General features: G+C 35.0%; 3 protein-coding genes and 1 non-coding gene across 6 annotated transcripts; 2 read left to right on the top strand and 2 right to left on the bottom strand.

Moving 5' to 3' along the window:
• Positions 1 to 220: 220 nt before the first annotated feature.
• LOC110417831 (coiled-coil domain-containing protein SCD2-like) lies at positions 221 to 7765 on the bottom strand. The gene is made up of 17 exons (XM_021430385.1): positions 7232 to 7765; positions 6947 to 7119; positions 5875 to 5950; positions 5625 to 5666; positions 5471 to 5533; positions 4763 to 4812; positions 4658 to 4685; positions 4310 to 4384; positions 4122 to 4232; positions 3985 to 4045; positions 3354 to 3470; positions 3146 to 3264; positions 2756 to 2825; positions 2279 to 2320; positions 2067 to 2107; positions 1411 to 1537; positions 221 to 584 (listed from the first exon to the last, which is right to left on the bottom strand). The coding sequence occupies exons 1-17, from the start codon at positions 7577 to 7579 to the stop codon at positions 457 to 459; spliced, it is 1671 nt and encodes a 556-aa protein (XP_021286060.1). The 5' UTR covers positions 7580 to 7765; the 3' UTR covers positions 221 to 456.
• A 2210-nt stretch (positions 7766 to 9975) lies between these two features.
• On the top strand, positions 9976 to 10047 carry TRNAD-GUC (transfer RNA aspartic acid (anticodon GUC)). Its single transcript has one exon. It is a non-coding gene; the product is annotated as a tRNA-Asp (tRNA).
• A 2403-nt stretch (positions 10048 to 12450) lies between these two features.
• On the top strand, positions 12451 to 15983 carry LOC110417783 (mitochondrial phosphate carrier protein 3, mitochondrial-like). The gene is made up of 6 exons (XM_021430307.2): positions 12451 to 12910; positions 13841 to 14202; positions 14290 to 14333; positions 14962 to 15176; positions 15290 to 15414; positions 15580 to 15983. Exons 1-6 carry the CDS (start codon positions 12590 to 12592, stop codon positions 15629 to 15631), a joined length of 1119 nt encoding a protein of 372 aa, XP_021285982.1. The 5' UTR covers positions 12451 to 12589; the 3' UTR covers positions 15632 to 15983.
• Positions 15984 to 17097: 1114 nt separating this feature from the next.
• Positions 17098 to 21221, bottom strand: LOC110417781 (uncharacterized). 3 transcript variants are annotated; one of them, XM_021430304.2, is made up of 14 exons: positions 21052 to 21221; positions 20850 to 20952; positions 20629 to 20748; positions 20429 to 20526; positions 20057 to 20140; positions 19740 to 19873; positions 19556 to 19628; positions 19431 to 19476; positions 19158 to 19267; positions 18949 to 19056; positions 18812 to 18871; positions 18647 to 18708; positions 18142 to 18454; positions 17098 to 17505 (listed from the first exon to the last, which is right to left on the bottom strand). In XM_021430304.2, exons 1-14 carry the CDS (start codon positions 21127 to 21129, stop codon positions 17308 to 17310), a joined length of 1587 nt encoding a protein of 528 aa, XP_021285979.1. In that variant the 5' UTR covers positions 21130 to 21221; the 3' UTR covers positions 17098 to 17307. The 3 variants fall into 3 exon arrangements, with proteins under 3 accessions (XP_021285979.1, XP_021285980.1, XP_021285981.1); XM_021430305.2 differs by having other exon boundaries at positions 17099 to 17505; positions 20877 to 20952; XM_021430306.2 differs by having other exon boundaries at positions 17100 to 17505; positions 20877 to 20941; positions 21052 to 21190.
• Positions 21222 to 23557: the final 2336 nt, after the last annotated feature.

The raw sequence follows: 23557 nt of genomic DNA, 5'->3' as shown, positions 1-23557 counted from the left end.
TCTGCCTAGGTAACGGAAGTTCACGTTGGGGTCATTGTAATGACGATGACGGCGGTTAATCGCCTACCCTATAGCCCCATGTATGGGCAACCCTAATTTCGCTTTTACATGGACAGACACCCACTTTAGTTCAGCTGAAACACGGGCATTGCCACAGGCACCAACACACAGTGTAGCAGATTACAAGCGAAATGACCTGGTCCTTGATTAGAAAATCACGTAACAAAATCTGAGGATTTTCATTTGAAGCGCAAACTAGTCTCAAGATCTATTACACCAGGTATCGCGTCGTTGAATTACACCAAAGACAAGAAAGCAAAAATGTGAAATTTAAGCAAGCTATAATAAAATTAATATGAAAAAAAATTGAAGAAAAGATATACAAACTTAAAATTGATGCAAACTTATAAAAACAGCAAAAAAAGAGAAGGGAAGATGAGGTGAGGATGAAACAAATCACGAGTCCTCCAAATATTTGTGGTTAGACAACAAAGCAGCAGATGGCTGGTCAATTTCTTTACGAGATGCTTCCCAGAGTTGCGGTTCAATCCCCAACTTACGAAGCTCAAATAAACCTCGATTGACTGCCAGATAGCACATGATCCAAGCAAAGTATGAATTTCAATCAGTGGAAATGGCACATTCAATTTTGAGCAAAAAAAAAAAAGGTGCATTTAACATTCATCAATCACTCTTTTCTCTCCCCGTATGTGATGGTTTCACTTCTATATGTTTCTTTCTATAAACCAAATTCATTTTGCACTGCCCAAGATGAGAGGATGTGATAATGAGGAAGGTAGCATCACAAATTACAATACAACAAATAACTTGAGGTTCGTTACTTCTACTATGAGATTCACAAGAATAATTTGAGGTTTTTTACTTCTTCTATGAGATGCAAATAGTTTGCCGTGAGATAAGAGATGCAACTTCACAGACAAAGTCCAACCTAGGCTTAAATAATGTTTTAAGATCTAACCCAAACCATGTGCTGGTTTTTGCCTTTTTCTAAAGTTGTCCCCATATACAATTGCATTCATCAATGACAGTGAGTCACAACTTAATAAGAAAGTTAAATAATGAGTAATGCGCAGATGGGTAGCTGCTACTTTGTCAGAGTTTGGCTTACCTTCTTGTTTTATCAACAATGAGTTAGCCTACCTTTAGTTTTTGGCTCGCCCCACCCCTCCTCTCTTCTTTTTTTTCTTCTCACAAAACAAAAACGAGAAAAAAAAAAAGGGAAGCAAAACAAAAATATGTTTGACATCACTTAGAAAAAAAAAAGACAGATTATGCCTGTAGAAGGAAATTTTGTCACAAAACCAACGGAGTCTTTGAGATTTACTTAAAGTTCATCACCATGTGATGTTTTTTAAGATAGACAAAACCAAATTAAAACATTGGGCTTACCATCCACAGCATCGTGTGAAGTAGGGGACTGCCCACTACGTCTGATCCAAAACTGAAGCTGCTCTTCTGCAATATCCTCTTCCACACCATGTACTTTGGCTCTTCTCCAAAAATATGTTAACCAAGCCTAAAACAATTTTTCAAATTATAAAAACAAGAATTTCTGACAAAAAACAAGCTTTCTACAGCAAGATAAGGCCAGAGGCAGTTAATTGATGGGTAATTTTTTTTGTTGAGAATATTGCCTTTCTAATTCATTGATAATCAATCTGCAAGACCCATATAACTGGTTATCACAGCATAAAGTTAATAACATACAAGGACAAATGATGATCTTGGGCATATAACTGGTTATCACAGCATAAAGTTAATAACATACATCAACTCTTACCAAAACAAACAATGTGTTTGTCTTTTGGAAATAGATACGGAGGTGTGAAAAGAGTGGAGACTCTGAATAAGCTCCAACTAACCACGAGAGAGAGATAGAAGAAATAACAAAGCTAAATTTGATCTATACAAATTAACAATGATCTGATAACAGCTGATAGAAGGCAAGGGGGTTAAGATCATCAGAGAATGAGAAAAGAGATTTTACACTGAAGGTTCACATGACAACCGGCATGCAAAGTATTTGTACGAAGAAAGTAACTAACCTCTTTGAAAAGAACATCTTCTCCCTCCTCTTCACTTAGTTCTGCAGTTGAAGGCAAAAACAACTTAAAGACACTTTATTACAAAAGACCAAAAAGATTTACAGAAACCACTGAATCTTCTTTTAACTGAGGCCAGCATTTCCTACAACCAACATAAAAGCATGCCCTAAATATGATAATGCATGATGACAGATAAAGAGTGTCTGTCTTACCAAATGCATCTATCAACTTGGGATCACCAGGTGATTTGGAATCTGAAAATCAAATAAAAGAAGTAAAAAAGATAAATCCCCAAACATAATATTTTGCTGATATCAGAATAGAACTTATTTCTCATAGATGTAATTGTCGAAGGGAAAGACTTGCTGCCAAAGAAGTTAAAGAAAAAAAAAATTATCACAGCTTAGGCCTCAGTTAAAAAAAAAAAGAAGAGAATTGATCACTGTTTCTTCAGAAAGAAAAAGTGAAGAGAAGTGTCACTAATTTCACTCCATTTTAATTAAAGTCAAACCTAAATGCAAGATAAAGTGAAATAAAAGCTAGGAATGTTAAACAAGGAAATGAAAGCTTTGGCAAACTCAAGGAATTAATAAGGGGAAAACATAAATAGTGAGAAATTAAGTTCATCCAACTAGATTGATTACTCATATAACAAAGAAACACTTGCAAGTGACATATATAAAGCAAACCTGCAACGGATTGATGAAGGAAACTCAGTCGTCTGTGCTTGCCCAAAGCATGTACAACAGCATCTTCAACCTGAAAATAGCAGTGAGCATCAAATAAAAATAACTGTGTAAAGCAGTACTTTACAAAAGTGACATTAAATGCATAAGTAATAATAAAAACTAAAAACGTACTTCATGTAAATTCATAATGGATGGGGAAAAAGTATTACTAATACAAAATTCTTAATATTAATGTGCAAGGAATAAACTATATAACATGGAATATATTAATTCATAAAGAAGAATCAATGTAAAACATCCAGGAAAAAACATAGATACTAAATGAGATGCAAATGAATCAGGAAAAAAAAATTAAACATGTAGTTTTTCCTTTTCCAAAAAATAATCAACCTTCAAAGATGCTAATTCCCTTAGGCCCATTTCAACCGAAAGCATACTCTCAATATTTCCTTCTCCTGTCAGATCATTCAAATCCCGAACAAGTTTACTCCGGTCTGGATCACCACCACCTGTACCATTGCTACAATTTTAATAGGTCAGCATAAAAAATAAAATAAAATAGAGGGAGTAATGGGATATGGTCAGAAATTGAACTAGCCTCTATCCCAGGACTCCTCTTTAGCCTTCTGTCCCGCCGAAACAACAACTTCAAACGGAAGAGGAGCTAATGCCGACCAATATTCATGCTTTGACACTGCTATATCTGCGCATATGCCTGCAAAACCCAGTAGCAATTGCAGAAAAAATGCAAATCATATCACGAAATAAATGACAAGATGACTGCTTTAAGAACAATTAGGATAAATCAATTTTGTAAAAGTTAAAAATGAAAATTCCACCACCAAAGGAATGAAATGAAAAGGCTGAGGATTAGTACGAGGATGACAATACTGGCTGGCAAAAGTATAGAAAGAAGAAGATAAGATGAACTACCAACATAGATCCATAAATAAGAAACAGGATAATAGCAAAGTTGGAATCCACAATCTACAACAAATATAGGTCCATTAATAATTCATATCTTAGGTTAAAAAGAACCAAGAACGGATCATGTCATACCTTCAACAAAGATCCTAGAATGCTAATCTTAGAGATGGTCAAAACTTTTACACCAGAGGCACAGTATATGACAGATATGTGATCAAGTTCTCACTTTGCGATGCATCTCATCTAGTATAATTAAGATGTAAATCAATTCCTTCCTAAAGAAGATTGTAATAGTTGATTACCATGCTGTACAGCCAACCCCCAGTAACGAGCAAGCCAACATCTCTTCAGGACAACTTCCTCCTACAAAGTAGATTTAGTGTACGGTTAGAATTTAAGCATGTAGCAATAACAGTGACTTGAACATAAATGGACAAACCATCTCTTCCTGAGTCAAAATCATTCTCTGTGTCATTAAGCGAAGAGCTTTTGTTTCAGATTCTGCTTCATGGACCTGTTCCACGGCTGTTGCAGCCCCATCCTTCAAATTCTGTTCAAAAGAAAGGCATAAAATTACTATCCGCATCAACACACTTCTGTGGTACGAGCATCATTGGCACCCTTTACCTCAAGTTCTGAACGAAGGGCTGCAATTTCCTCCTCCCTCCCATCCTTTGTCTGTTTTGCAGCCTTGAGCGCTGCCTGCAAGTAATAATATTTTACAGTTTAAATAAAGTAACAAAGAACTAAAATTAGCACTTCTGGATCAGCTGGGATGGAGGGGGGAGAGAGAGAGAGAGAAGAGACACAAAAAGATATAACTGATACTGTTGTTCTAGGCAAACAACTAAAATAGGAAATAAAGGTCAAGTAGCCGCATAATTATTTGATTCATGAGCCAGAAGAAAATAAAAGAAGTAAGCTAAATATGGTCCAACCTATCTCTACACTCAACCAGTATAAAAATCAGTTTACCTCTCTTTGACGCAAAGCAGCTTCCTTCCTGCAGAAAAACCACACAGAATCATAACAGTGACATTAAATAACACAACCAACAAATGCAAAATACTCAAGACTTACCTACTTAATAATTTGGCTTCCAAAGATACACCTTCTCCTAAGGAAGCAACCTGTTAACATAGAACTTAAAGAGTAAGCAACCGTATGAATGTAGGAACAAACAGTAAATATTTAGCCATTTAAGGCATACTCACAACTCAAATGCTGAATACAATCAGACATCAACGATGTTACAACATGTTCACAAGTTATAAAAATCACTTAACATGACTACCTGAATATGCTTGTTCAAGCAAATGCCTATTGAAGTGATTTATGTCAATGTCCCACATATAGTGAACACCTCAACTATAAAGATTCTTCCTCATACATAATTCATTACTGTTTAAATATCAGGAACCAAGAATGTAAATAGGCACCTTGAAAGTTGGAGAAACGAAATTATGTGATTAATTTCACCAAATACACAATTTAAGCCGTTTAACAAAAATGTATAAGCATCGGTAGTCAAAGCTGGGGCTGCAGGATATGTGATAATTCAACAAAAAAAACATCTTAAGTATTACCCATATGCATTTAGGAAATTTCATGTCATCATGTTTAAATCACATAAGTGCCCCAGATCAACAAGTATGCTTCATAGATTACAAGCATTTGGCGAAACAACTCAGATGATGCTACAGATTGAAATAGGGTAAGCCATCCACACCCTACCAAGCAAGCAGAGAAGATCTTGCAGCCAAAAAATAAAAAAGAAGACTAACCAACCTGTTTCTCAAGCTCCCTAGCTCTTGCTTCTGCTTCCTCACGTCTTTCTTCTGCAGAACGAAGCTGTACAGCGTTCATAGGGATAAATTCTACATGTCACAAATAACACAACCATAGTAACTAATCCTTAATTCTTTAGGCTGGAATAGTGCACCTTGTCAAGTAGATTCTCATTCTCTTCTTGAAGCATATCAAGCTGCAACATAGCATACATTAGCTTCAAACCAACTGCTTCAAAAATTAGATTTTAAGTTTAAACAAATCATATAAAAAGATTAGTGTACCCTCACAGGCATAAATACATTTCAAATTATGCAGCTTAGAGAACTTGTATAAGCCTAACATATCTGATCGCTGTAACAGTCAAACGTCAAGACAGAAATAGATAAATGGAAATGACTTACTTCATCACGAAGTGCAGAAGCTTCACGCTGATCTCCAGTGTCTTTTGCTTTGAGTTGTCCTACATCAGCTGTAAACCTGCAATACTTTCCAGAATATAATTCAACTGCTCAAAATCCATTATCTTCTAAGGGGTTGAATTTTTTTAGCTTCTCATTATACAACATTATTAGAATTTCAAAAACAGGCATGTAAATCCAATAGTAAAGCACACACAATGGAAAGGACAGAAGCACCAGGATGATTATTGCTAAAGTGCAAGTGTGAAGAAAAAGGCATTTTAAATTAGTTTCAGAGTTCAAAGCAAATGAAGAATTTAGGTAAAAAAATATGGATAAACAAGTCTATTAGATAATCCCCTAAGGGAGAAATGAAGAATTTACTAGCGGAAACTACATTTTAGATGTCCTAGTAGGTTGACCCAGCACAATAATAGCATTGAAAACCTATCTTTGCAGTGGTAGAAGATATATTAGTGCCTTAGTGGCAGTGTTCAAAGATACATATATGCAAGTGTATAATGAGAGGAATATGTTTTTAATGACAAAATAGTAGCTGCAAATATTAATAAATACATTGCAACTGCAAAAAACTGGTTTGAACTGATACGATTTTAGCATCTGTACTAATACATTAAGCAGTTGGCTACTTGGTCTCTTTACAACCTCGGTATCTCTTAATCAGCTGCTATCTTACCACCTCAGTTATTATCTTAAGTCTTAAATATAATTTAAAGTTTCATTCTATCCAAAGACTCGTCTATCTTTCTTTTTTTTCTCTCCTTATCACTTCAGATGCCATGCCACCATGTTAAAAACCACCATTCTCCTGTTTTCTTTTATAACTAAGCAATATCATTTAGCATACCACCTATGCAATTGGCTAAAAGTAGAGTGAAAACAACATCATGATTAAAAAAATTGGGAAAAAAAAGACGTAAAAGGAATTGCAGTTAAAACTGTATAGGCTTACTCGAATGCATGAATATTTACATGAACTACAATCTTAACCTTTTAAATTAAGCATCTATAAATTATGAATATTTCTAAGCAATAAAATCTCATGTACGCTAACCTTTTATCTCTGCTCCTATTTGGAGGATCAATCGGGGGTATAGTAACTGGTGTCCGAACTGAAGTTCTACTCGGCGGCATCAAAGTTGGCGCCGTTGACCGCATCGACATTGCCGGCCTCCCTGCTGACGTGGACCTCACCGAAGGCGCATGCTCTACAAAATTCCGACCTAGCTAATCAAAATTACCAAAACTAAAAATCAGATCAAAAATTCAAATCTAAAATAAGGCAAATAAAACACAAAAAGGAAAGCCTCTCTAATTCACTGCAATTCAAAGTCATTACCGCAGGAGAGGGAGATCTATTAGGCCGAGTGACTGAGATAGCCGGCAAAGTACTGTGATTTAAACTGCTATTGGAGAAGCTAGTAGGTACAGGAGGACCGCCGAACCGGAACCCTAGATCGTCGTCTTCCTCGTCGTCGTCGGGTGTCTGCGAAGCCATGACTTGAGCGAGCCGTTGAGCGGCGGCTTTCGCGGCGACGTTTTGCGTGCGCTTGATGGTGGACATACCACCGGCGGCACCCGGATGCAACCGCGACTGAGGATGAGCAGGAGACGACGAGCCCGAGCTGCTCGATCCCCCGCTCCACTGCCGGCCGTACACCGGACTCGCTGTCCTCCTCCGATCCATGCCTCTATTTATATTTACTGTTATTTATATATTTTCTTTCTTTTCGTTTCTTTTCTTTTCTTTTTTAACGAAGGGGAGCTAGATTTTGGGGGGAGAATCGGGGAGGATTTGGTCTCGTCTCGAGAGAGACGGAGCAGTGAGAGAAAGGGGTTGAAAAAATGTTGAAATGAGGGAGAGGAAGAGGGTTGAGCAATACGACATCGTCTATGCCTTAATGCTGGTTTCGCGGGAGAGAATTGAAAGGGCCAAAAGCGGGACCCAGTGACAACGTGTTAAAAGTGAGTTGGCGTGGGGTCCACGATTTCGTCCCCGACGGCGAAGGATCTTGGACAGAGCGAATGTTTTGGCTGCGCGGTAGCGGTAAAAATTGGAACCAATAATTTTGTCCTTGGCCGCCTAGGCCACGAAGCGACCTTATCTACATGCCACGTCGGATGTTTCTTCACCCTTGTGATTATATGGCTATCAAGGAAAATGCTGTACTAATATATAAAGCTACTCCAAATTTGTAAATATTTTGTGCTTGCTTCATGCGTGAGACTATATTTCACCTCAAAATAATTTTAAAGTACTCTTTTTCCTTTTGAGGAAATTATTCAAAGTATTCTTTAAAATTAGATTCTTCAAATTTTTGGACATGAAGAATAAGGTTGCTTGTTGAAATAGCAGTGCCAAGTCATTTCACATTTGATGCAAGTAAAGACTCCCGCCGCCCACGGATCGTTGGCACTTATAATAACACATTAATTCCAAGACATCGACATTTTTGGATCAAGCACATGTCAAGCTCAGCATTGACAATACACGAAGCAAACCCAGGGTGTAATAGCAAACAAGATGGGGCACTTATTTCTGACCGCATTCATCAGTCCATGAAGTAAAATGCAAGATTGGGGGACACACTAGCGTATGCTCATTGCTTTCCTACTCAAGATAATTAATTACCGTTTCTAATTGCTTAGTTAAGAGCATGCACATGACGATGAGATCCTTCGTCACTTGCTCCCTAAAAGTAGAACATCAATTGATTCATGCGGCAAGCGGATTTGCTCTAATTCAACAAAAAATAAAAACAATAAAAAACCTTATTGGTTAATGGGTTTGACAAAAAAGCGCTCTTTCAGAAACACTGTTTCTCCTTATAAACACAATTTTATGCAACCTTGTGTCTCTTTTGTAACGGTATAATATTAAAAAGAGTGTATGAATTATTAAAAAATTAAAAAAATGAAGTTTTTATATTTTTTAGTTTTAATCAAATAAATTTTTATATTAATTAATTATCATTAATTAAAATATATTATTATTTTATATCATATGATGTTTGATACGAATAATGAAAAATATAATATGATCATATTATGATAACATATTAACATTTTACGTAATTATTTATTATGATGTATTATTTTACTACATTAATGTTACACGACATAAAATGATAAGTGACATTTTAATTAAATCAATCATTACTAATAAAAATTTATTTAACTCTTAATAAGAATTTATTTAACTCTAAATAAAAAGATAATAATTTATTTAGTTTAAAACAAAAGTATAAAAAATTGATTTGACATAATAAAAATATAAAAAATAATTTAAATTTTTTAAAATAATTTAAAAACTTTTTAAATATCATACTGATTACAAACCTCCATCTTATGTCATATAAGTTTACCTACGATGTGTGTATATAGCTTGTTATTGTATATATATATATATATATATATAAACATGTGTAATATGTATGTTGTGCAATATGTACAAAACTTTATACGTATATATTCTTGGTTGGTTAAATAATAAAATTACAACGAGTATAGTGTCACATTATAGTTTGTTATTAGATCCATAATTTTAGGTAAGATGGCTTCTTGAGATGCATGAGTGTGCTTTATGTACTTCCCGAGTATTTTAAGTAAGGTACTTATGATTATTAAAATTTAAATTATTTAACTGATATTTTTAGTATTTATTATTATTTTTCGTTCATTTATGTAAAAAACAAAGAACAAATATATCAATTAAATGAAGCTCTAATTAATTTATATTATGTGAATTTGCCGCTGCACATTTAGAACAATTCGAAAATCTATTTCAAAGTCTTTATTTTAGCTCAAAGAAAAGGAAATTAATTAGAGATTTTCCTTTAAACCGATGGTCCAAAGTTATCAAAGCCAATATGTGTATATACCTTTTTTAAACAGGATTATCAAGGAGCTTTAATACTTATGTAGAAATTTTCCCAAATAAGCAGAATCATAGTTCGTTGGTATTGTTAATTATTTTGCCCTTAGATCATAACTTAATAATATCATATATTATATAAAAAAATTTATATAAGCAGGTAAAGTTACTAAGACAAGATACAAAGTTGGAAACCGTCTTGCAAGCTTGTCGATGTAGTATAGTGGTGAGTATTCCCGCCTGTCACGCGGGTGACCCGGGTTCGATCCCCGGCAACGGCGATTTTCCATTTTGTCTTCGTTTCCGGAGCAGCGGGTGATAACCTAATAATTAATAATGAAGGAAAAAACTATAGGCTGTGAGCCTGCCTGTGACAATGGAGCGTGAGCGAAGACAATGGCGTTGTGACCACTTATCAATTTGTTGGCCTACGGGTGCTTTCATAGCAGGAAATGGCAATGGCCCACAAGCAGCCAAATGATCATTCAAGTCAGTGCAAGCAAGAATCCTAGATACCACTGGCGAATTTTCAGTCTCATCGTCAAAATATCTTGAGCTTTTGTCAGTTGCAATCTACATCTCCAGTCCTGGACCCTTGCTTTTCTTTTCGGTGTTTTGATTAGCCATATTTTGCAGGTAATCAAACGGTTTTAGGTAAATTTCCTGAAAAGTAAGAGGAATTCGATATAATTGGCAACTAAATACGTTTTCAAAGAGAATTCAAATTCACATGGATATTACGGTCAAGGACGAAACCTATGCTGCATGTGCGAGTCGTTTCCAGAAATATGATGTCAACCTAATTCACTTCTGCAGCCTACAAGAAGAATATTCAAACGTTATTTGAGCTTCATTTACACGTGACGAATTGACGAAAATTCAGACAATTGTATAACGGGAAAAAGAAAAAAAACGAAGCCAAGCATGTAACAACTTGAATTATTTATATAAAATTTGTTTTTATGTACTTGAGATTAGTTTAAGTGGGCCAATGGGTGAGAATTTAATAAAAAATTAATTAATTTTCAATTAAACATTTGAATGCTAGAAAGTCGATTGGGTCAAGATTCACTTTAAGGCTTGGGACCAACCAAATTGCCATAGGGCGGATTCAAAGCATGGACCGGGCCAACAAGCGGAAGAGTCAGGGTCCCCGTTGTAGCTTCGTGGCCTTTTATGCAACCAATAAGTTGCCAAAATGATAACAGCTCCCTTTTCTGAAGTCTCGTGCCAGGCTGTGCACAGCCTACCCATTACGTCCATGTTTATGATATGTGGGGAATTTCCTATCATCGCCTTTCAACACTCCACCGTAGAGCAAGCCTTGTCAGCCTAATATTCAGGTAATCTCCCCGCCGTATGGTGAAAATCTAGCCTAGTAGAGGTTAGCTTTGTCCCGAACTCCATTCCCAAAATGTCGTGTAAAGACTAAAACGCCCTTCATGCTAAGTGTTCGCAATATATAGCAACCTTGTCATGGTTTTCCTGGGTAGTTATATAAATTACATTTTTTTTGTGATCAATCATATACTAATTTAATTGTTTTAATCCTTATTATATAGAAAACTAAATACAATTGCTATGACTGTTACACTTGATTAACTCATTCAAATAATTCATCTGCGTATGTTATATTTTATACTTAAGTATGTTAGAATTTCCACTATTTTGTCTTCTTCGATCAAAGTGAGGGCAAAAAGTAATACACAACAAATTTTTAGCATTAACTTTGACAACCCTAATTAGTTATAAAATTACAATGGGGAGAATTGTCCTTCCGACCCTGAATATATAGTTTACGTATTTGCTTACGTACTTTATCAATTTATAAAATGCCATCTGCTTTTGCGAATTGTTACGTATAAAACACCATACCTTTTAAACCGACATCTCCCTGATTGTACTCCATTCATTTTTTTGTTTTTTTTTTCGACATTAATTTACCCTCTTTAAAACAAACTCCTTATAATAGGCATTGTTTTGATATTACAAATTACAAATAAAAATAAAATTAAATGAAAATTAAGTCAAACAAACAACACAGTATAACATTAGTTTTCTTAAGAACTATAAATGTATAATAATTAATAGAATTTTTAAATCATTAAAAAAATTTAATTTTTTTTATTTTTATTATGATTAATTAAATTTTTATATTATTATTTTGAATCAAATAAATATTAATAATTAACTAATTATTATTAATCAAAATATTATGTCACATAATGTCAACGTGATATATTTACATATTATAATAAATAATACATGATAAAATATATTGATATGACTTGTTAATACCAATATATTTATATGATATATTTTTAAAAAAAATACAATCACATAATATTTTTATTTTTCATTTCAACATTATAGATGTAAAATAATATATATTATTTTGATTAAATTAGTTAATTATTAATTAATTATATAAATCTATTTATTCAAAATAAAATTTTAAATACTCGATTGAATGAAATAGAAATATAAGAATTTACTTAAATTTGTTTAAATAGTCTAAAGTTTTGGAAGAATAAAACAAGTGGAATAGTGGAAAATTAATTGTTTATAGGTCAACGGTAGAATTCGTAAAAGAGCAAAAGTCAAAGGGGCAAAGTCCCGCGGCAAAGGTGAATAAAAAGCCGCGCAAAGGAAGGACAGTCGTTCGAAAACGCAGAAATTTTTGACTGATTTTTCATTTTTCTGGCATTCTAAAAGCACCACAAACTTTCCATTTTCTTCGTATTCCTCTGCTCTCTCAAAACCAAGAGTCATTTCACTCATTTGAGAGAACCAACAAATCGTAACCCGAAGAAAGAATAAAATATGGCAATCTCTGATAATTCTCGAAAATCCCTCCTTCCTAGCTTCCTCTATTCCTCTCCTTCCTCAACCAAACGAGTCTTCGGTTTGGAGACGGCTTTGTCAAACGCCAATCATCATCATGTGCTGCCTCGATTACCATCATCGAACGTGGGAGGTGATGCAGGGGCGCCTTCGAGTAGGTTTGCGATACCAGCGCCGAAGGAGAAGATCGAGATGTTCTCACCGGCTTATTACGCCGCGTGTACGGCCGGTGGGATATTGAGCTGCGGCCTTACTCACACCGCCGTCACGCCTCTCGATCTTGTCAAGTGCAACATGCAGGTATTCTTTCTTCGTTTATTTCATCATTTTCTGTATTGTTTTTCTCCGTTTGTTTCTTCTTTTTTTTTTGCTTAAATTTGGATTTGTTTCATTTGATTCCTTCAACTCATGAGCCTTTACTTAATCTCTGTTTATTCAGACAATTCATCTTTTGTAAGGGAATTTAAGATGTTTATTGTAGTTTTGGATTTGATCTTCCGAAGAAATGATAGATTAAAATCAAAACAACTTTTGGCTTTTTTCTTTTAATAATTAATGCTTTTTTTTGTTGTAAATGTGTTTGTTTGATTGGTTCTTTGTATCTAGAATTCAGTTGTTGGTGGCTTGAATAAGTTTTTACCGTTTCGACCAATGAATGATCTTTCCGCAAAGACCAGATTCAAATCTCTTTTCCAGAATAAAAAAAGGTTTTTACGGTTTCACAATTAATATAGTATTACTTTTCAACTATATTATAGTAATATTCAAAGTTTTTTGGGATTCTAGAGTTTTGGACCTGAGGATTGTTTGTTTAGTTGTTGACTCCTCAAGGTTTGGAACAACTTTATTTATTTAATTCCTAGTATTCTAGACTTTAAAACGATTTTTTCTTTAAATTTATTTTTAAATTGACGAAGTGGTTGATAGTCCTCTTGAAGTTTCGCATGGCCTTTTTTTCTAGACTGGTCTTTTTTTCTCCTAGGCGGCTGGCAATAGTATTAATCATGTAGGCAATGCAAAAATGCTTCTATTTTTAACTTTTGTCATCTAACGTGTAAAACGTGCAAAACGTGTAAATTCCTTTCTAGGTACGATGGCATCAATTGTTACCTAGGTCATGAGGAGGTTTGACTGTTTTGATTTTGTCTTTTAATTGTTCTAAATAGTATATCTTCTGTTTCCTTATGGGACAAAAAGGGAATGCTAATATAAATATTGTTGAAATCTCAGATTAACCCAACAAAATACAAGGGTATCTCATCTGGGTTTGGAGTTTTGCTAAAGGAGCAAGGTGCTAGAGGTTTATTTAAGGGTTGGGTGCCTACCCTGCTTGGTTACAGTGCTCAGGGTGCTTGTAAAATGGGTTTCTATGAATTCTTCAAGAAGTACTATTCTGACATTGCTGGGCCTGAGTTTGCCACAAAGTATAAGACCCTAATTTATCTTGCCGGTTCTGCATCTGCTGAATTGATTGCTGATGTTGCTCTCTGCCCCATGGAGGCAGTCAAAGTTCGTGTGCAAACTCAGCCTGGATTTGCACGAGGTTTATCAGATGGGTTGCCGAAGTTCGTGAAGGCTGAAGGTGCTGGCGGGTATGATATCTGTACCATACACCTTTGTTTATGTAGTGGATTTATATTTGTAAGAAATGTTGATACTATGATCTTACATGTTTGTAGGTTGTATAAAGGACTTGTTCCTCTCTGGGGACGACAGATTCCATGTAAGCCAAGCATTTTCCTGCATTTCATGTTTCATATATGCTTTATGTGGTCTAGTGTTACTGACATGTTTGTTTGCCATGAAGTTTGAATTTCCTTTGTATATGGATGCGGCAGTTTTTTGTGTTAAACTCTGAATAAATGCGTCAAGCATTTAGCAATTTATACCTTATTTCACCCTGTTCACAAATAATATTTTAGTTAACCATTGTGTTTGCGTGACTCTTTAACTGGCATGTCCAACTTGAAAAGTTCTTCCCATATACATTTTTCTTTAACGGCATCAGCAGGTGGTCAGTTTTAGGGCTTTTTGCAATTGTACCTAGGTAGATACTGCAGTGATTTTGTTGTCTAAAGTACATTCCTAATTTTGACAAGTACTTTTATATAATTATATTAATGCCATCGTGCCTCAAGACTTAAATTTGCTTTTAGCTGTCCCTTCTCTAATATTAGTTCTATATATATTTTGCGGCATGTGTGACATAAGCACCTGAAGAAAAAATATACTAGTGGCTGCTACTGTTGTGTTTCATTTTTGTGTGCGTGTGCTCTGTTGATCTCCTTTGTGTAAATCCATAGGTGAGAGGTTTTGAATTTGTACTGATGAACAGAAATGGTATTTTGCAGATACAATGATGAAATTTGCATCTTTTGAAACTATTGTTGAGCTAATCTACAAGTATTCCATCCCCACCCCTAAAGACCAGTGCAGTAAAAGTTTGCAACTTGGGGTGAGCTTTGCTGGTGGATACATAGCTGGTGTTTTCTGTGCTGTTGTATCACATCCTGCTGACAACCTGGTGTCTTTTCTCAACAATGCCAAGGGGGCGACTGTTGGTGATGTGAGTCAAAATCTTTTGTATTTTGTTTGAATTTCATGGATATAAATAGTTTCTCTTCCACTTTTCATTTATTTACCTGCTTCTTTTTGTTGCCTTTTTTGTTTCTATTTCAGGCGGTGAAGAAGCTAGGATTGTGGGGTCTTTTCACCCGCGGCCTTCCTCTTCGTATTGTAATGATTGGGACCCTTACTGGAGCACAATGGGGAATCTATGATGCGTTCAAAGTTTTTGTTGGGCTGTAAGTTCTCTGCTTGCAGCATTTGCTCAGATTCTCATATATATATATATATATATGTATATATGTATATATTATGGTTCTTAGTTACTATAAGATCCAAGAAATTCATTCATTTAGTGCTATATCGAATCAATCAAACGAGCTGAATCTGGTTTCTTTCTGCAGGCCAACCACGGGCGGCGGTGCTCCTACTCCTGCTGCTGCTGCAAAGGCATGAAAAACTGTAGTTCTTATTGGCAAACACGACGCAACCTTTTTTGAGATTTCTGTAGGAAAATGGGGATTCCCCTTATTGAGAGAGCAATAATACGGTTGGTGTCCTCAAAATTAGCAATGGTCGCTGGTGGGCTCCGTATTTTATTCTTTTGTAGACATGGTTGTTTGTAGTAATTCTTTTCCGGCGCAGTTGATTTTTGTCTTTATTCTTCTTTGTGGGCACCAACTCAAACTTGTATCTGAATGACGAGCGGAACTTTGTTTCCACAAGTACAGGAACACATTAAATTTCTTTATGTTCTCAAAGGTTGTATTGTTTCTTGAATAAAAAGGATAAGAGATTCATACTTAAACCATTTCTAGTTTTTTTTTTCCTTAGTTTTTCACAGCCGTTTATCTCCCCTGTAACCTGAGATGAAATGGACACTCGATCTCGTCGAACCAATGATCGAACAAGAGAATCGAATATAAAGCGTACAGGGTATTCTTGGGGACATGAATTCCTTCAATGGGAAGGCTGAAGCTTACGATGATCAAAGCTTGAGTGAAAGCTGCTTTCCTTGAATCAGGCACCGAAGTAACCCAGCAAAGCCGCAGCCTCCACTCCATCAGCTCTCTGTTAAATAAAACATTCATATCAGGAAGTGCCAGTCCAAACAAGCAAAGGCTGTCTCCTCAATCTTTCCCCTGGATACTCCAAGCATTCATGATTGCCGTCAAGTCCATGGTGACAAATGCATGCTTTTCCACTAACTTATTTCATGTACTTGTGCATGGCATACACGAAGCCAATGGAACACATTTTACCACTCAACAATTCGAAATTTTCTTGTATATGGAATATAATTACTTGATAGCATTTGATATGAGAGAAATGATAACACATTCTCTACAATGTGTTTAATTAAATTATATTACAGTGTTTTTTTTACAATAGACTACTGTAATATAAAATTACAATACAATTACATTACAACAAAAAAATGTAATATAATTGCAATCAAAAACCAATGTAATCACGTTACATTGCACTTTACAATATTCTTGAAGATAATTTTATCCTTCAACTTTATTATCTTATTAAAAATATTTTATATTGTTATAATTAAAATAAAATATATAATATAAAAATTAAAAAATAAAATAAAATATAAAAAATTAAAATTTATATAATATAGATAAAATAAAATAAAATAAAATATATAATATTAAAATATTAAAAATAAAAATATAAAATTATAATAATAAATAAAAATATATATAACATTAAAAATATATTTAAGAGATGATATTACATAAAAATAAATAATAAAAAATATAAATATATTAAAAATAAAATATATAAAATTATAATAATAAATAAAAATAAAATATATAATATTAAAAATATATTTAAAAAATAATATTATATAAAAATTAATAATAAAAAATATAAATATATTACATTTATATTTTAATAACTATGAGTCATTTTAAAAATTAACATTATATTCCGAACAAAGTATTTGTAAACCAAATGCTATAATATTATCTTTTTTACATTTTAATCATTATTTTACTTGTATACCAAACATTGAAATGTTGTTTTCCCTGCAATCACATTATTTGTAATTATATTATCTATAATTACATTGCATTGTCAAGTACCAAACGCCACCCTTATGTCGACATCTTAATTTAGGTTCGATTAAGAGGATATACAGTATCAAAAACAACCCTTGCAAATGTATGTCGTAGTTCACTTAGGCTACCCAATGCTAACAACTCATAGTCAATCCTGCTACCTTGCTTTGCCACAAATCCCTTCTCTGCACCCTCTCTCACACACTCAAAAACCTTGCAAACTTTCAAATACAAAGCCAATGGTATAAAAACCTGCACATGTGAGATTATGGGCAAAAATCAGGCATGCCTTCTAGGTGTAAATCAGAAAGAAAGCAGACCCCGACTCAGATCATGACCAGTTGTGCAACTGTTAGGTAGCATTTGGTATTGAGAATGCAAGCCACATTCCCATGTCTGGTTTAATATTCATAGCAATCTTGTTAACAGGCAGCAAGCCTATCTGATGGTAAAGGATGTCAAAATCAGCAACTTGGTCTTCAACCCAAGATCGCTAATTCAAACAATTTGGATTAAGATACACCATCCTTGCACATGGGCTGTTCTACTTGCCTACCACAAGGGGAAGCTCCAAGACATGATGCTCAAGGTTCAACAATTGGCAGTGACATTTTCACTTCCAAATCTCACTCCTCTCCTCTCTCTCTCCCAACCTCAACTGTCAATTTCACTGGGCTGCCTAAATTATTTATCAGTGGAAAGACACCCACTTGCTCCTAAATAACTTTAAATTGGTCAAGAGATGGGAAACTAGACATTGTTTACTAATATATGTAATGGGAGAAAAGGTGTTTGCTCTGATCGATTGTTGATACCTGGTTGGCAGCATCTTAGTGTATCTTCTAAAAAACCAGAAAATAGAAAGGAAACATAAGGAAAAGTGCTCACCAGATCTGAAAAAGGAGCTTGAGGGTATGCTGACATTGCCTGGGAGACAAAATGCTCATCAGTCATCTTGCACAAAGTGCTTTTAACAGATGCAGCAAGATCCATAACCTCATTTATCAATGTCTGATTCTCTAGATTTCGTGGCTCTGATAGTTCATGAAAGCTAGTATCATGGGATTTGTTGATCCTAGTGGCAATATTTACTGCTTCCAGTATATCTCCACCATTGTGGACTGAAAGGCTATATGCAGCAACGACCAGAGGATCTTTAGGTTCGTCCAAAAGTGCTTTGTGGAATGCTAATATTCCAACCCTGTTAGCAATAAGAGGATGTTTTAACCTTTTTGGGATAAATGACTTCATAAATGTACACACAAAAAATCCTACTTTGCATACTTTGTCTAATGGGGCTGTCCATGATCCAGAATATTGGCATTGCATTATGTTGATGGTTATTGCATATGAAGAGAATAGATATGCATTTTCTCGTTGATAACAAACTCACCATAAACTACCATGGCATGGTCTGTCAGGTGCCAGAAGTCTGTCCAGGTTAGAAAACAATGACTGCAATGGAAACAACAGAGATTGACATAATGGATTCCATGTTATCACATTGCTGCTAGTCATTTTGGGGGCCCTAGATAACTAAATACAGAACAAAATTTACCAGGAGCATATTAGATCTCTTATCACGTCTCCGTAAACCATTACTAACAAAATATGCTGCCTGTCAGATGAAGTTATATCCAGACATTAGTACCAAACTGACAAGCTTGAAAGAAACATCATTTTTCGGTTCCCTACCTGAATAGGTAAAAGTATTTCTAACAGTCCAAATTTCCACAGTAATCTCAAAGAAGCCTCTGCAGAACCATACGCTAGCATGTAGTTCATTTCCATCAGAATCCTTGACTAAACATTACCACAAGTGAATTAAATCGACCAGCAACATTTTTCATACAATGTAAATACTGGAAAAACTTTGAAGTAGTAAAAAGGAGCTTTCTTTATACCTTATCCAGTCTCAATATTGAGCAAGACAGATTTTTGATAAAATGAGCTGTTTCCCTAGAAAAACTAAAGCCTAACCGAGCAGCAATTCTTATTGCACGTAGAATGCGAGCTGCAAAGAGTATGCAGTGAGGAGAAAATTTCTCAGTAAGCACAAAAAGAAGGGTTATTAGATGGTGGGTACTTACTTCTAGGTGACCAAGCAGACAATAGCATGAAAGCTGTTCTATTACAAGATGAAAAGTAATTGATGGAAACTGCAAACATAAACTCACCACAATCCTCTTGAAAAGAAGTACCTGCAGGAATCACAGTGCGTACCTACATCAAACAGAAGATAAAGGACAATGTAAATCAATTCTAATTTCTAAAGCAACAAATGAACAACCAGAATGCACACTTTAGCTTTTCTAATATCTTCAATTCCTCCCATGTAGTCATAAATTATCCTTGCATATGGATCAAACATTAACCTGTAGAAACAGAGAGGTGTCTTAAATGAATGATTAAGGGCATGCAAATACAAACAAAATGGAACAAGTGGCAGTGCATACATCATAAGCTCAAAATGTTATAAAACTAACCCGTTAATTGTAAAGTCCCGCTGCAAACAATTTCTCCAACGAATAAAATCCTTCTCATCACAGCCAGCTGGTCTTCCAAGTTTGTAGTTCAGGCTCCTACCAAACTTCTGCCCCGATGTACTAAAACTTGAAACCTAAATTGTAAAGAGAACTCAAAATGGTAACAAAACAATAAAAAGAAAAAGGTAAATTTAAAATTGATAACCTTCAAGAACAGGCATCACAAAAAAAAAAAAAAGGCATAAAGATGGGGAAAATTTTTTAAATTGCTTCTGGGAGGAAAAGAGTCAAAGATAACAAACTAGCTAAGAACAAACCTCCACTATTGTATCACCAATGTGCACATGGCATATAGGAAACCGTCTTCCAACTATTTCACACCGTGAAAATGCCGTCACCACCTGCAAATTTGGAAAAGTAATTTTAGCATGTCTGGAAGCTCAGGAATTGGGAAACTCCTCAAAAAGGAAAGAATGGCACTAACAATAAAGATTAGAGAAACGTCCACAATGGGACATTTTTTGCTGGGCATCAACCTCAAATTTTCGCTATTAGCATGTCAATTGTCCAACAATAACGACTATTCAATGCAATGGGCATACAATAATTTTAATAAACAAACAATAAGATAAAAATAACCACAAAATAAAAACAAGAAGAAAAATGGCTATTAGCAAGAAGTCAACAACCTCTCTAAGTTCTGCTGTGGTTATTATATCGAAGTCTTTTGGTGTTCTCTTCAAAATAAGATCCCGTACACATCCTCCTACAAGGTAAACCTCATACCCTACAAGCACAACAAGAGAAAAAGGCTTTGATTTCTAAAATTTATACAAAACAAGGTTCATTCCCTCAAATATTGCAATGGAATTATAAATAACCACAATACCTTTTCTTTTGAGCCCATTAAGAACTTTCCTTGTTGGCTTGGAAATATTTGTAGTGCTAATTCCAAGATCCTGAGAATTCAGCTTCTTCCACTGTGGCAATTTGCTGTCCTCTTCACTCACTTCAACACGAAAAATTTAATAATTTTTTAGAATACAACACCAAGAAGAAATATTAGATTCAATAAAAGAAAAAACCCAAAAAATCTAAACTTTGACATGCCATTATTTGTATGAGAAGAGTCAGAACTTTGACTGCTTTTGTCTTTGATAAAAATTTCTGGTTCATCAAGCGTCTCAATTGCAGCAACGGAACTGAACCGAATCTACAAAGAAATGATTAAAAAGCTTTGCAAGTAAATAAATTAAGTCTTACCCCATTTAGAAAAAATGAATAAAAGATAAATAAAAAAATGCAGAATTACTTTGCGGAAACAGTGAAAGAGAGGAGGCCGAAGAGAGAAATGAGGCTTGCAAGCGAAGCTTAACCCCGAAACCGCCATGGATGGTTAGGGGATGGGCTTGGTTTACCATATCATGAAGATGATGATGAGGAGGTTAGCCTTAAACCCTAGCCAACGGTTCACGAAGGACGGAAAAGGGTTTAAGATCAGAGGTCTTAGCTGGTAAAACGAAAATCTTTGCTTACGAATTCATCCACGTGGCCCATATTCCAAATTGGGCTACCTCTCTTTCTTATTGGATTAATGTAGATAAGAGTTTGGGTCCATAACGTGATCCACATCCCATTTCTTTGAAATCGTATCAGACAATTCGTTAAAGCCCACGATCTGTCTGAAGCCCATCAAGAAAGAACAGTCAAAACTAGAGGAGTCATAGGACTGCTGGACTGCAGGAAATGATACACGGTAGACGAATGATCATCACCAAGTGAAAGAATACTAAATTTAAGTGCATTTATAGGAAAATAGAGGCCAGGAAAATACCTGGGTCGGGGGCAAGGCCCCTACCAGCCCCTTATCTTCACCCCTGCCCATTTGGCCATAAGAAGATATTAAATACGGGAATTCATTTTAGGACCATGGATGGGTTATCCTTCATATATATTACTGATTGTAAATTTCTCTGGGCTTGCAACTCATTTGGGCTATCAACACACTGAAAAAGAACGTGTTTCCCATCTACACTTCTCAGACTCCTAGAAGCACTGCTTTTGTATATACTATATTTGGAAGGAGCCCAATTTCAGAAAGCACGCGTACAGGGAAAGAAAAACCAGCAGAAGCTATCTTTCAGCGGATTGTAATAAGCTCACTTTCTGTCTCTCATGTATCTATATATTCAGTCTACTATTATTGATCTGATCTTTGTAAAAATTGGGTATAAAACCGGTCTCTAATAGCTAGTTAGCTGCTATTTTTGGTGTCTCTCAGCTCTATCTTTGCTTCTTAGTTGGACGTTGAAAATTGTCATGCTTTCATTAATGATGAGTTTAGGGAACACAAGCCAATGAGAATCCTTACAAGACAATCCAAGCGACACATGCATCTTTAGTACAGAGAAATATACAGAGAGTTGAATTTAGAATCTTAATATACATATAAATCTCTAAATGTTTTCTTATTAATAAAACTAAGCTAGAATAACAATAAATCTTACTTCAAGTAATAAGCCTAATCCAAGAAAAACAAAAGCAGAGACAAAAATAATACCCATAATTTGGCGGTTTGCCCTTTAGCCAACTTGCTCCCTTTGATTGTATGAAAAAGTAAGTGTACTAGCAGGTAGAAAGAGATAAGGATAAGAAGCAAGGGATAGCTAGCAATTTACATATTTACAGCTGCCAATGCTACGGAGGAAACCTTGGTACCACTGTTCTGTTCTTTTTCCATGCAACTTTCGAAGACCTAAACACTAATTTCGAAGGTTATGTTGTAATCCAAGTTGCTTTCACATGACAAGACGCCACTAATTACAACTGTAATTTAGCTTGACAGCGATTCTTTTGACAAAACATCGATCCGGAAGAAAGTGTTAATCCCTGTTCAAACGGGGCTTTTTGTATACATTTGCACGCAATTTCGTGGAATATACAGCAGCAAACAAAGCCAGCAAAAGGACAACAAACAACAGCGAACACAATCTTCACAAGTAGAGCAACACCAAATCTTTTTGTATTTGAAAGTAATTAAATTCCAAGTTTAGATAGCAAATGTATCTGTATATACACCTATGGTTTTGATTAATAACATTCAATTAAGTCTTTTCAATACAAAATTGGCTGCTGTTGCAACTTGTTTGTTTTTACTGATGTACAAGGACATCGACCATTTCTTTTGCCAACTTCGCTTCAATCAACATCCATATTTAGTTTTTCATTTTTCCCTTCCCTATGATGAAGGCAGTTTCCTGGCATTCATTTCTAAAACAGATGACAAAGTAGAAGAAAAAGGAAAGCAGGTTGATTTTTCCTCCACAAAACAAAAAACAACAAGTATTGGAATATTAATTGTAAAGTCATTAATACAAACATAATTGTTTTGGTACAGATAATTAACCTAAATTCGAAGATAAATTCCATTACTGTCTTATCGGGGTTTATTACGTAAGCGTCTTCCTCATTCATGCATGCAAGCATGCGTAAATGTGACCATAATAAATTAAGGGTTATATTGTCCAAGAAAATCAGTGCATTTTTCTTCTTTCTGTCAAAATATTTCAAAGGAAAGGATACGCTAAATCCTTGATGGGGTCCAAAAAGCCGTCCACATTAATGAGTGATAGAGAAATGAATATGCCAAAAATTGTTTGTGAAATCTCTGCAGAAAACGCGTTTTGATGAATAAGGACAGAAACGTTCTGTTTATTCACACTATAGTGGTCATTTTGTCTGTGTATATCGCATGCAGTCCTGAACGTTTGAATTTGACAGTGTGGAAGGCTTTTAATCTTCCTCTTTCATTGATGTAA

Source organism: Theobroma umbraticum, unplaced genomic scaffold (genome assembly GCF_002168275.2).
Source record: "Theobroma umbraticum cultivar Fairchild unplaced genomic scaffold, ASM216827v3 scaffold_50.0, whole genome shotgun sequence".
Lineage (NCBI taxonomy): Eukaryota > Viridiplantae > Streptophyta > Magnoliopsida > Malvales > Malvaceae > Theobroma > Theobroma umbraticum.
Note: the sequence above shows the minus strand (reverse complement) of the source record. Positions and strands in the feature narration are given on the sequence as shown.